A 13,541-nucleotide genomic window follows, 5' to 3' on the forward strand; every position below is an offset into this window, starting at 1 on the left:
AGAGCATAATCGTGAATAGTTTGAATTTCATATTCATGCTAAAGTTGGTGAGTTTGTGCTACAAAAACCTGACTAAAGTTTTAAATATAGTGTATGTATCCAATATAATATATCATGAGATTTCCTGAAGTTTGTGTAAAAGTATGATGCTTTCTGGTAAAGATTTGTAATTCGCATCATTTACATAAACAGTTGAGAACGTGAGCCAATAAAGACCCACAAGCACATAAAATAAGACATTTTTAGTGACTCACTGCATCATGAACATTACCTTCTGGAGCTGGACGTTCCTCTCTCTGAGGTGGAGCAGGGGCTTCAGGCTGTAGCTTCTTTGCTTCAGGTACTTTAAAACATCATCATTCATTTCAATTTCTCACCACATTAAACTGAACATCAAGGTTTCTTTCTTATTATTAATTTAGGAAAAAAATAAAGAATGGAAATAAAAAAGAAAAGATGTGACATACCAACAAGACAAACACCACACGAAGAAGAATATAAAGAACAGACATTTGTAGATACCTTTGACCAGAGGTGGAGGCGGAGCTTCAGGCTCAGAGGGTTTCTCCTCTGGCATCCTGTGAATCTCAGGAACTTGAAAGATCAAGAAAGGTCACATTAAAACTACTTCAGCAAAGCTCTACCGTCTACTCTGCCAGATCTACTGCATGGAAAGCTCCAGTGAAGGTTAATAAGAGCATGAAGGCAAGAACAGAATAACTGCAGAGAGATGAGACAAAAACATGACAAAAACAGGTAACATGCAGGATCATAGAAGTAACACCTGAGGAGAAGAACAGCTTCTGTAAGCAGCAGTTGGTGTTTGAAGCATTTAAGTGGAATTTAAGTGGGCAGACAAACATAACAGTCAGCTGATTGGCAGCGCCTCATTATATTTCAGCTCCGAGCTTTATGAACAGCCAGAACATTTGCAGTTATACCTTCAGGGAGTTCTCCTCTGCCCTTGACCTCAGTCCACTCAACAGTTTCTTCTGCAGGCTTTTTCTCTTCTGGTGAGGAAAAAAATGTAAACTCAGAAAAAGAACGACTGACACGTGAAAGCTGCTGCAGGTCGTCGAGTATCCAAAGCTGCTAAAAACACAACGAAACACGATAACAGGGGAAACAGGAAGACGGGTGTGGGCCGCACCGATGAGCAGTTCAGACAATAACACGTCCACAGCACGTTAACAGTCATTACACTTCATAAAGTGACCACGGAAAGATATTCGCCGTTAGACGTCAGATCAGTGAACAGTTTATGTTTGAGCAGACGACGATCAGGTCGTGAAACCTTTAAATATTTCAGATGAAACTCCACAATCCTGAAAATACTGTTAATTTATCAAAGTTCTGAATTTGAGGTGAGATAGTCCAATTTTAAGTTTAGCTTTACAAAAATCAGACTTACTGTTTATTTATTGAAAACCTCATTTTTATTTTTAAAATCTGAGCAGCGAAGTCTGAGAGGCAACCAAAACCATAATGAGAATATAATAAATCAGATTTTACAACAGGAATGTTGACATTTTTGTAATTCAGAAAACAACGTGATAAAAATCATAAGTATAGTCAGAAACTTGTAATTCTTTACTACAATAAAATAAAAGAACTGTACATCTTTAAACTGGCTGGATTTTAAATCTCGTCATATCAGGATTAATTTGAAAAGTGATTCTTAGACACTGACGTGACCGTCGTCTGCACAGCTCAGATAATGAAGCTGAATTATATTTGGGATATTATAACGGGTCGTGTACAGATGACGCTTAAAACAAGCACACAGTTACTCAGGATGAAGGTTAAAGGAGGAGGAAGAAGGTGATGAAGATGATGATGGTTATGATGATGATGGACTTGAGGGTGATGACGGTTAAAGAAAACGGTTTAATGCAGAAAGTTTCATCACGCAAACTGTAGAGATTACGGCGGTTAGAGCTGATCTTGGGGAGTGGCGACTGCTGTACCTCTCACTTCTGTTCTCTCCTCAAAGTGATCAAACTCGGAGGAATCTTGTGGCAGAAAACAATCGTGTAAATGACAGAAACGAGCAGAGTCACTGAAATCCTGATCAGTTTGAACCAGACTCACCTCTGCACACGAGCATAGACGCTGCCTCTGACACACGAACGGCTGTGTCGGGAACATCTGAAGGTTCAGCCACAAACACTTTGATTACTATTATTATTACTATTATTATTGTTGTTTTTATGTTCTGACAGTAAAACTTAACACTTGTTCGGTATGACTGAAATCACAGTGACGTGTAAGATGATGCACTGAAACCCCACAGTCACAGTCACAGTGAAAGCCTTGTTGGCAGTGGTCGGCTGTACTGCGCAAACCAATGAGACGTCAAGGAGCCTCGCAAATAGATGAGCCGTGATTCTTGTGAAAATGGTGTCGGTGAAATGACCAGTGCGACCTCGACCGTGTTGTAAAATCGTAAACCTGTGTCTGAGTTTGCAGGTGAAGACGTGTTCAGGTTTACTGTCGTTTATTTGCTGCACTTTTTAAGATACTCACCCTGAGGAACCCTCCCTAACTCAATTTCTGTGAAAGGACAAAGTACAGAAGCGTTATTGTAGCTGCTGACATCACGCTGCTGTCAGTAATGTGTAAAAACGTACACACCTTTGCCTGACAGGTAAAGCTCGGCTGTGCTTCGAGCTTCTCCCAGTGGCTCCAGGCGAGCAATCACCGAGTACACGCCTGGTGGGGAAACATCACGGAGTTCAGGCCAAACTGTCCCTCAGACACTTACAGAAGAGATCGCGGTAAAGGCCGGTCACACCAGAGAGCCCAGCTAATCCTCTCTAAACGTCAGCACTGCAGTAATGTCCAGGTGAAGTTAAATTTGTTTCACAGAGCTAATCAAGGACAAGTCATATATGCTACACCACTGCTGGTACACAAATATGGTCGCTGGCTAGTTTTGTTATTCGACGGTATCCTGTTCGGTTCATTCAAAAAATAAAAATAAAAACTGATTACTGAGTAAAGCTCAAGGTTTAAGAAGCTAAATGAAAGTGCACGTGCTGCTCTGAACTCTGGCAGCGACTCGGCTGTAACACGACGGCGGGTCGATGAGCAGCAGGGTTCAGAGGATCCACTAAACGATGCTGGCGTGACCGCACCTTTACTCGGATTTCACATCTTTGCATTGAGTCTGTGCAGCTGAGGCAGAACGCTGCCAGGTTAGCAGACATGTCTTCTTTTGGTCCGATTAGTTTTTCATGTACCAAAAATCATTTTACAGGGGATCTAGCCCCCTCCTAAAAATTCTCAATTATTTCTTACTTTATCATCAGTTTATCTTCTGTCCGCTTAAAAATAATTTCAGATCTTTTACGTTTTTACTGCCCCTCTCCCTAAAAGCATTCATATGATTGTTGGGTTTTTCTGTCTACTTTACGATATAAAGCGCCTTCAGGTCACTGTTGATGTGTTTTGGTGCTGTATAAATAAAACTGATAAAATACCAAAAGGTGCTGGAAACAGTAAGAACTTTGTGTTTACTATGAATCTCTGGAACAGCAGAAAACGCCCCCTTCAAGCGCCCAGTAACATCTTTTTAGCTTAGAGATATTCAGCTGCTGTTTGTCGTGTGAGTTAGTAAAAGTTTCAGCTAAACCGGCTAAATGCATTCAATGACATGAATAGAATACTTTTATTTTTTAATACTTTTATTGTGCACCATTAAAACCAGATGTTAATCTATAAGATGATGCATACTACTCAAACAGCTAAACTTCGGTCTAGTTATTAGAAAAGTGTCTCCGGAGGAAACAGTAACTTGGCCGTGTAACAAACCTTCGTCCTCTGCAGTTACGTTGTGGATTGTCATAAAGTGCCGTCGGCTTTCAGTCCTGAAGTTATATTTTGGGCTTTCTTTAAGCTCCCACGAGTCTTTGTACCACGTGACGGTAGCGTTGTCGAAGGACAACTCGCACTCGAAGGTGGCAGAGTGGCGTTCGTTGACCTCGATGCTTCGGATGCTTTTAGTGAACTGAATTTGATCGACTAGAACCAGACAATAAGAGTGAGCCTCTGAAATATGCATTTTAAATGTGAAGATCTGATGTCACAGTTAAGTGTTAAGACTCCTCTTTGGACTAAAATCAGATTCAGTATAAAAGACACAGAAACAAACACACAATCAAAGGTAGAGGAGAACCTTCAGGTTCAAAGAGGTCAGTCTGAGTCGTGTTAGTTTGGACTCATCCTTCTTACCTGTCTTACGAGCAGCTCCTGATAATAAAATGGAAGAGCTGGACGTGAGGACGTGTTACAGACACACAGAGACAGACATCGGGACTCTTACCTGTGACCGTCAGTTTGGCGTTGGAGATGTGAGGACCGCACACCACGCGGTAGTTGCCCTGATCTTTGACCTGGCAGTTCTTGATTTTCAGATAATGGCGGTCCCCCACGCTGCTGATGTCGTACTTTTCGCTGTTGTCCAGTTTCTGGGTGCCTTTGTACCAGGTGAGCGTGATCTCTGGGTAGTTGATCTTAATCTGGCACTCAAAGGTGGCGCTCTGGTTCTCCGTGATGGTTTGGTCAGTGATGTCCTCCATCACAGAGACGGGCTGAGCAAGAAAAACCCGTTTCATCAACGTCTGAAGTTGTGTATTGTCAAATCATTGATTATCTGTATTATATACTGAAACACGATGTGTTTCTTTTTTAATGGCCTCATAATCAGATGGTGCTTTTACCTCCATGCTGACGCGTCCCTCTAGCTGCTCGATGAGTCGGGCCATGTCCTCTTCTTCGACTCGTGCCCCACGCTCGACCTCCTGCAGCAGGACAGAGGCGAGTCTGTGAGAGTCGCTTCAGTGAACGTTTTCCATGTTTCCATGGTATTCATTTGTGCTTTTTTTTATTATTATTATTAATTTGTTTAACTTTGCATTATTCTGTTCTCGGCTCTTTGGTCAGCACTTGCTGTTTTAAAGCTTTACAGATAAAGTTGGCTTGGTAGCAAAAATATGGAGAGATCATGTTCGCCATGTCCAAATTTCTCTCTGGAAAGGAGAAGTGTATGTAAAATGCCTGTTTTTCTGCCTTATTTGTCTGCATCAACTATGTTCAGCTGCTCTCAACTCAAACTAAGAAGCCCCAAAGTATAAGCCCGTGTTTATAAGATTGAAAGCTGCAGTCAGCTGAGACTGAAGAAGTCACCTGTGACGAAACGTTTCTCCCACAAAATGCTACGTCCAGGTGAACACAATCAACTTTTGGAGAAGCCCAAAGTAGGTTTTAGTTTAAATATGGGACCAAATACTCACACTAAGAAGCTGCTGGTAGTGAGTCTTTGCAGACTAAAGTTGGTAAAATGTTATCTGCTCCACAGCTAAGCCAAAATGTTGGAGACCCCAGAAGTGTGTTACCAGTCCAGAGACTTGAGGGCCATTTGGCCCTTTATTTGGTGGAATTTAGAGGTAAAGTTTTTGTCTCCATCCTTCCTGCTCACAGATTGTAAAGCTGAACCGTGATATTAATTCTGCTGCTTTCTCGCACAGCTATGTGGGACGATGTCCGGTCATCTGTGCTGACACTTTCTGTCTTACCGCTCTTCCAGTCTCCATCTCCTTCTCCTTCTTCAGGAACTCCACGGCCTGCAGGATGGCACGGTAGTCATGGATTCCATGTTCCCGCAGGATCCTCTCATAGTCTTTGGGGTCGTGACCTCTAAGCAGCTCTACAATGTTGACCTCTTCTTCTTTCTTGGGACTCTTCTGCTTGGAAGGAGTCCTGAAAATAGAAAATACACGATCAGATTTTTCTCTGCAGCAGATATCTCCCAGATGTTTGCTCTTCTGTTTCCTTTAGGCTTTGATAAAAGAGTCATTGCACAGAAAAGAATTTCACACTGCCACCATATCTTAATGCCTTACTTCTTGAGCCTCGTTCTTATGTCTCCCACTTCTCCCATGTCCTCCTTTTTGGTCACCTCCATATCAGCGCCACTCTCAATTTCTCCATGTTTGTTGGTGGCAACACATCTGTAATGACCAGAATCAGACTTGGTCACTTCTCTGATCTGCAGTTTGGCATCCTGGCCCTTGTGCTCAATGGAGATTCGACCACCGGGGGTGATCTGTCTCCATTTGCCCTTCATCCACTTCACACTGGGGATTGGGTCACCTCCAATCTTGGCGATAAAGGTTGCAGTACCCTCTGCCAAAATCAGAAATACACAAAGTTAGTTCAAAATGGAAACCTCTAGAGATAATGAATGAAAGCAAAAAGAGCCTTGGCTCCTCGTGCTTACTCTCTGTGACAGAAACATTTTGGGGTTCCTCGATGAAGAACAGATTGTCGAGCCTTTTGACCGGGGCGGCTGCAGCCGGGGCAGCAGCCTCAGCGGGTGTGGCCTTGGCACCTTTATCTGAAAGGATTTGAAAGAGAGTTAAATGTTGTGAAACACATAACCAGCAGAAAGAAATAAACACTGCATTTCTCATAAAACTACTTTAAAAACAAAGTTTTGTAGTAATGTTGGTTTAGCGTCACTGCAGTAAACTTTTTCCACCGTGCAGTGGAGAGACAAGATGTGTTCATTACACAAAACTGGAACCACAGATTGATTACCTTTTACAGTGACTTTAGACTTGCAGAAGTCAGTGCCATTTGCATTGCTGGCCTTGCACAGGTAATCTCCAGCATCCGTCTTTGACACCTGGCTGATCTCCAGATTGGCCGTTCCACCAACAAATGAGATTTTGGTGTTTCCGCTGGACACGAGCTCTCTCCTGTCCTTCATCCACTGGATGGTTATTGGAGTAGAGCCGGTGACGTGGCACTGGAGGCTCAGCTTCTCCCCTTCACCCACAGTCACTGGTTCCAGAGGAACATCAAATTTGGGAGCCTGGCCAGTCTCTGGAGAAGTGGTGCAAGAACCGACAGGATGACTACAAATACTCACCTTTCAAACAGTGAACTGTTCAACTGAAGCTCATCCAAAATCTGGATGGATGCTAGCAAAACAAGTCACTGTATTTCATTCTGAAAACAGTCATAATTTTACCCAAATATAGTAAAATATTACCCAAACATTACTTTAATACAATGAAAGTGTCAGGTTTTAATCTTTAGTGCCATAAGAACATCCTGTAGAGTCACATCAGCTTTAGCTGCATGGATGAAAAGGATCAAACCCTAAATGACAGAGTCCTACCTGTTACTGTGAGAGAAACGTTACAAGAAGCTTTGCCAGCTTCATTGGAGGCCTCGCAGGTGTAAACACCACCGTCAGAGCCCGTGGAGCCTCTGACACACAGCACGGCCATGTTGTTTTTGAAGCTGATATCATATTTGTCCGAGGCGCGGATCTCACTGTTGTCCTTGTACCAGGAGACGGTCAGAGGTTGAGAGCCGGACACGCGGCCCTCGATCTTTACGGTCTTACCCACTGAATCCACCATGGACTCCGAAGGCTTCCTGGTGAAGTTTGGAGGAACTTTGCGCTCTGTTAGTGGGGAAGAAAATAAGAACGAAAATCATGCCATGCAGTGGCATTGGACGTTTGAGATTCCAATTTAAGAGTTCAGGCCACTGGGCCTTTACCACAGCTTCAGGAAAACAGTCTGGCACAGCACACGAGACAACATACAAACAACACAAAAGCAAAGAAATACTAAACATCAGAGATTCTGACCAAAAATCTCCTGTCTATGAAAAAGACCATTATCTGACCACTACAGCGTTGGTTTCAGGCATCTCTCAAAGCTTAGTAAATCCTTATTTCAAGACCTACAAAATGCAGAGCCAGCCACTGAAAACACCCTAAAATATCATCCTGGTTATTCCTGGCAAGCACAAGATCACAGGACGTCAAATTTATTTCCATAGCACTTTTAAAACAACAGCTGGTCACCAAAGTGCTGAACATCTAAAAGAAAAGTCAAATGGCATAAAAAGATGACGAAAGACAACAGAATTTAAGAAAGTAAATATAAATCGAGAAGATCTGAGTAAGAAATAGCACAAAAGTAATCAGAACTTATTCTGGTTTAAAAGAGAATAAGAGGGTTTTCAGGTGGGTTTTGAGAGTGTCTAATGTCCCACAGTTTAGGTGAAGCCACAGCCAAGGGCCAATCTCTGTGCTGCAATCTGAACCTCGGGAAATGTAGGTGCATTTGGTCCGCAGACCACAGGAAACAGCTACGTTCAACAGCATCAGTAATTAGAAGGATATCTGGGAATCAGACAAAGGAAACGTGTCGGTTCGTGCACCACCTTTTCTGACATGACTGGCATCTATGAATTATTCACTTACTCATGTTACATAAACATGGGAATTGTCCTCTGAGTGTTTCAAGTATATCTTCAGTCTCAACATCATGCCAGGCAAGCTGGTTCTGAGAAACAATGGTTTGGTTCACGCTTCCCCTGTTATGCTGCCATCTAATAATAATAGGTGATGGAGGTTATGAAATATTGGAGATAAACTAAGATCAGTTTTTAGACCTCGATGACTAAATACTGTGTTCCTAAACAACAGCGGGTCCCGGCTGCTCTTTTGCAGTACTTGTCTGAAAGGTGTATGTCTGTGAAGGTTCTCAGGCATCCAGGTCATCGTAGTCAAAGGAGCTTGGAAAGAAAAGCGTCTGGACTTCTTTAAGTTGCTTGAAGACGTTTCACCCCACATCCGAGAAGCTTCTTCAGTTCTAAGGTCAAATGGTGGAGAGTCCCAGATATAAACCTAGTGGGAGTGACCCCCCACAGAGGGACAAAAGGACCCCCTGATGATCCTCTAATCGCCTGAGCCAAGGTGGTTTGAAAGAGGAGTGAAAGAAGCATCTATGTCCACTGTGAGCGACCATCTTTGAACAGAGGCGGGGCTTACGACACCAACTCTCTGCCATCTATAATCCAGTTTTGAGATCCCTCCCCAGATGCCTTAACGCCCACTCACATCCTGGGCCATCTGACCTCAGGAATTCGCATGATAAGGTGGGGCCAGGTTTCACAATGAGCTCACCCGAAACTCTGGCTGATTGGGACCCACGCCCAGTTTCACACCTTGGCTCAGGCGATTAGAGGATCATCAGGGGTCCTTTTGTCCCTCTGTGGGGGGAAACTCCCACTAGGTTTATATCTGGGACTCTCCACCATTTGACCTTAGAACTGAAGAAGCTTCTCGGACGAGAGGTGAAACGTCTTCAAGCAACTTAAAGAAGTCCAGACGCTTTTCTTTGCAAGCTCCTTTGACTGTCTGAAAGGTGGGAAACCTCTAAATATGAACCTGGATTAAAGCTTGCTGCTGACTTTTAAGATTCCTTGTAACTCAACAAAACAGCTCGAAAAATGTCTTTAAAATATTGACAGTCACACCAGGCTTCATTCATTCTTCATTAATGTAGAAAAATGAAGTAGTGAACGTGAGCATCACCTTTCACAGTCACGCTACAGCTGGTGGAGGCTGAACCAACCCGGTTCTCGGCCTTGCAGATATATTCACCGTGATCAGACTTGGTAGATTTGAACAGTTGCAAAGTGGCAACGCCATCTGCAAAGTCCATTGAGCAACTGTTGGACTTGCGCAGCTTTCCATCCTCTTTAAACCAGGCGACAGAGATCACAGGAGTTCCTGCAATCCTGCACTCTAAGGTCACCGCCTCACCCATAGTTACCTCCACTGGCTCCAGCTTGTCAACAAAGTATGGTGGTTCTAAAGTGTGACATCAGGGTGGTTTAGTTTAAGTACAGATGTGTAAACATACAAATGAAAAATGTGTTTAAAAAAATGGCCAAATTAATGAATGTATGGTCATAAGTCACCATAAGAAAAACAGAGGGATCCACATTTACATGCACAACCAATCATTTTACCTAGGATTGTAACTTGTGCTTCACATTTGTCACTTCCAGCTCCATTGTCTATCTCACAATAGTATCTACCAGCTGCCTCCATCCTTTCAGAGTTCAGAACCTCCAGGATGCAAGAGGTGTCTGTGGTGATCATATTGTGCAGATAAGAGGCTTGGATGAGTTTACCATCCTTTTCCCAGGTTACATTTACAGTTGGGGTTCCAGCATATGCGACCTCGAGCCTCAGAGGCTTGTTCTTTTCAATGGAAATGTCCCTCAGCCTCTTCACAAAGTGGACTGGCTCTGAGAGGGGTAAGTCCACCGTCAGTTAAATAAAAATCAGTGCATGAATTGTAAGACGGGCATATATAATGCTAACAAACCTTTTACAAACAGAAAAACTGAGCAGCTCTCCTTTCCTGCATCATTAACGATCTGGCAGGTGTACTCTCCTGCATGAGACTTTTCAACCTTATGAAGCACCAGCGTGGCGACGTCGTCCTTCAGGGAGATCTCGCAGCCTCTCCCGTGCTGCATTTCCTTGGCTCCCCTGAACCATTTGACCTTTATGGGAATGCTGCCTTTCACTTTAGCCAAGAAAGACACACTTTGGCCAGGCAACGTTTCTCGAGCCTCGGGCGTTTCAGAAAAAGATGGTGGTTCTGATTTCCAATAAAAAGATTCAAATAAAAAAGATTTGTTGTAACCAAACTTCTGATCCTGGCTGAGGAAACCATGTTTAAAATATTCTGGTCTCTGGATTACTGACCTGTCACATTCATTGAAGCACTTGTCTCACTGGCTCCTGCAGCGTTCACAGCTTTACATGTGTATTTGCCAGAATCTGACGTCTTAATCACTGGAATTCTCAGCGTGCGCACATTATCCATGCTGCTAATGTCATAGTTTGGCCCACTGTTTATCTCTTGGCCATTATGGAACCAGGAAGTTGTTAAAGGAGTAGAACCGGTAATCTTACACTCCATCTCACCAGGCTTACCCACAACAAGGTGGGTATCTCTCAGCTTCTTTATGAAACTCGGTGGAATCAACTTATCTATTGTAAAGAAACAATAACATGGAGAGCTGATTGCTTATAAAAAGAAGAAGACAAGAAGAAGACAAGCTCACAAATCGGCAGCGAACACAAAAAACACAAACCTGAGACTGTGAGCTTAATTTTGCAAGAGGATGTTCCAACGTGGTTCGTAACCTGTAGTGTGTATTCTCCGGCATCTGCTTTGTCAGCAGACAGAATCTTCAGGGTGGCAAGCTGCTTTTTGAAGCTCAGATGATACTTTGCATTAGCTGAGAGCTCTTTGTTGCCCTTGAACCATGTAGTTTTCAGTTCTGGTGAGCCACATACTGTTACCTCAAGAGATACAGTTTCTCCTGACTTCACATTCAACAGCTCCGGGCTTTCCACGATAGCAGCAGGTTCTAAAGATTATGCAAGAACGCATTAGGCTAAAGAAATCCTGGTAATTAATTGCAATGGTAATGCAATTAACTTTGGAGTTCTACAAACCTAGAACCGTCACTTGAGAGACCGACTCGACCGCTCCACAGTCGTTCCTCAGCTGGCAGGTGTATTTACCAGCTGTGGTTGAGTCAGCCTGGGGCACTACGAGAGCAACCACATTGTTTTCAAAGGTGATCCTCCTGTTGTCATCTTCTCTGAGAATATGATCTTTGTCCTGAACCCAAGACACAGTCAGTGGCTCCGAGCCGTGCACGGTAGCTGTCAGCGTCAGCTGCTGACCGAGTCTCACTGACCGATCGACCAGTTTCTCCACAAACACTGGTGGTTCTGAACAGTGATGGAAAGATCACAGATGAGGAGAGGTGATCGCACGTGGCCAAGCTTTGAGGAAATGACCACTAATATCACACTAACCTTTCAGAGTAATGACAGTCTGGCACGATTTACTTCCTACATTGTTCGACGCCCTGCACTCATAAAGCCCGGCGTCATCTTGCTCCAGCTTTATAATATGAAGTGTAGCAAAGCTGCCCACATTGACCATCTTGCATTTTCTATCCTCCTTTAGTGGCCTGTTGTCTTTGTACCAGTTAACCTGGAAGGGTGGGGTGCCAGACATCTCACAATGCAGACTAGCATCTTTGCCTTTTATGCCCTCCACAGGGCTTGGAGTTTTAACAAAGGAGGGGGACTCTAGAAAATACAATGAGATATATTAACAGATGAAGCATTCATGAAGACGTAACACGAAGCAAGCAGTTCATCCGGACAGTTTCAACCAATAGAAATACTGTGGAGGGTTAAACAGAAAAAGAAAAGCTCATGATGAGAGTCCTAATATTCATGATAGGAGAGTAGGTTACATCGTGTTCCCCAACATACTGGAAGACAAATTTGATTTTGAAGAAAAAAGACACGATTGCAGAAAGAAACAGCGAATCCAAGCTTCCAACACAGGGAATTATCCTTTTCCTCATGCAACATATGTTCAGAGGAGGCAAAATCCACAAGCCAAGTCTCCACTCAAAAGCTGACCTTGAACTGTGAGAACGCTGCTGCAGCTTGCACTGCCAGCATCATTATGAGCCTCACAAGAGTAAACTCCGTTATCGTCAAATGTTGCATTGGAGATCTGGAGGTATGCAGTTGAGTCAACACACATTGTTTTATAGTTGCCTCCATCAGTTATCTGTTGGTCATTTTTGTACCAGCATATTCTCAGAGACTGTACACTGGTGACCTTGCATTCAAAGCAGTGTCCCTCGTACTGTTTCACAGACGTAGCGGGAGGCAGTTTCAGGACAAACTGAGGTGGTTCTGCAAAGTAAGAAAAATATCAAGTTACTATCCTCAGCATAAAGTAGCACTTGAGCAGTAATGGGACGGATGGAGGATGCAGACACATGACTGGCTGCTGTGGCAGGGGACTCTGAAAATAACACAGATATTTCTGGAAGGCAATAAAGCAAAGAAAAGACACATGAAGACAGGGAAGAGCTGTGAAAAATGGAGAAAGAAGATGGAGTTAAATGCACGGCGATGATGGTGGACAAAAAAAGAATAGTCCAACCTTTCACCAGTAACTGTGCCGCACTTTTCGCCGTGCCTGCTTCGTTGCTAACTTGGCAGGAATAAATCCCAGACTGCAGAGTGCCCACTGAGCAGAGCTCTACAGAGGAGGAATATTTCTCCAGTCTAACTCTGCACGATGGCCCAGTGATGAGTTCGATGCCATCCTTGAACCATTTCACCATAAACGGAGACGTCCCTTCAAAGACACTTTTGAAGAATACGTCAGACTTGGGAATAACAGCCTGAGACTCAAGCTCATCTATGAATCTTGGCGGCACTAAAACCAACAGAGAAGAATGATGATGATATGTGACTAAGAGCCCGTGAGCTGATAAACCCATAAACTTTGAATGCTAACCTTTAGCTGTGAGGACTCCACTGCACACACAGCTGCCTGCTTTGTTGGTAACTTTGCAGGAGTACTCTCCTGTGTCAACACTCCCAGTAAGTTTTAACTCCAGCAAGACTCTATTTTCAGTGTGTACAAGTTTGTACTTGGAGCTCTCTGTAATCTTTTGTTTCCCTTTGCTCCATTCAACAGTCAGAGGAAGCGAACCGGTTACTCTGCACTCCATGGTCACCACTGAACCCATGATTCCTTGAATGTTTGTTAATTTCTTAATGAATGTGGGAGGAATCAACTCTTCTGTTTAAAATGATAGCA

General features: G+C 43.4%; 1 protein-coding gene across 5 annotated transcripts in view; it reads right to left on the bottom strand.

Moving 5' to 3' along the window:
* Window positions 1–13,541, bottom strand: part of LOC146616718 (titin-like) — a 175,934-nt gene that overhangs the window by 120,000 nt on the left and 42,393 nt on the right. For 2 of the 5 annotated variants that reach the window (XM_085373941.1, XM_085373940.1), the window contains 23 exons: window positions 12,341–12,622; window positions 11,720–11,998; window positions 11,351–11,632; window positions 10,984–11,262; window positions 10,592–10,879; window positions 10,206–10,484; window positions 9,844–10,125; window positions 9,404–9,682; window positions 7,187–7,477; window positions 6,601–6,888; window positions 6,281–6,397; window positions 5,904–6,186; window positions 5,577–5,760; window positions 4,722–4,802; window positions 4,325–4,592; window positions 3,814–4,023; window positions 2,635–2,712; window positions 2,527–2,553; window positions 2,092–2,148; window positions 1,968–2,012; window positions 942–1,010; window positions 523–594; window positions 272–343 (listed from right to left, as the gene is read on the bottom strand). In XM_085373941.1, coding sequence (XP_085230067.1) covers window positions 272–343; window positions 523–594; window positions 942–1,010; window positions 1,968–2,012; window positions 2,092–2,148; window positions 2,527–2,553; window positions 2,635–2,712; window positions 3,814–4,023; window positions 4,325–4,592; window positions 4,722–4,802; window positions 5,577–5,760; window positions 5,904–6,186; window positions 6,281–6,397; window positions 6,601–6,888; window positions 7,187–7,477; window positions 9,404–9,682; window positions 9,844–10,125; window positions 10,206–10,484; window positions 10,592–10,879; window positions 10,984–11,262; window positions 11,351–11,632; window positions 11,720–11,998; window positions 12,341–12,622 — 4,392 coding nt within the window. Of the gene's footprint in view, window positions 1–271; window positions 344–522; window positions 595–941; window positions 1,011–1,967; window positions 2,013–2,091; window positions 2,149–2,526; window positions 2,554–2,634; window positions 2,713–3,813; window positions 4,024–4,324; window positions 4,593–4,721; window positions 4,803–5,576; window positions 5,761–5,903; window positions 6,187–6,280; window positions 6,398–6,600; window positions 6,889–7,186; window positions 7,478–9,403; window positions 9,683–9,843; window positions 10,126–10,205; window positions 10,485–10,591; window positions 10,880–10,983; window positions 11,263–11,350; window positions 11,633–11,719; window positions 11,999–12,340; window positions 12,623–12,875; window positions 13,155–13,235; window positions 13,524–13,541 lie in introns of all 5 variants that reach the window. The other 3 variants (XM_085373943.1, XM_085373942.1, XM_085373944.1) reach the window with 2 other exon arrangements.

This window comes from Diplotaxodon limnothrissa, linkage group LG16 (genome assembly GCF_057381915.1).
Source record: "Diplotaxodon limnothrissa isolate DT_005_m linkage group LG16, D_limnothrissa_male_GT1.1, whole genome shotgun sequence".
In the NCBI taxonomy this organism is placed as follows: Eukaryota; Metazoa; Chordata; class Actinopteri; order Cichliformes; family Cichlidae; genus Diplotaxodon; species Diplotaxodon limnothrissa.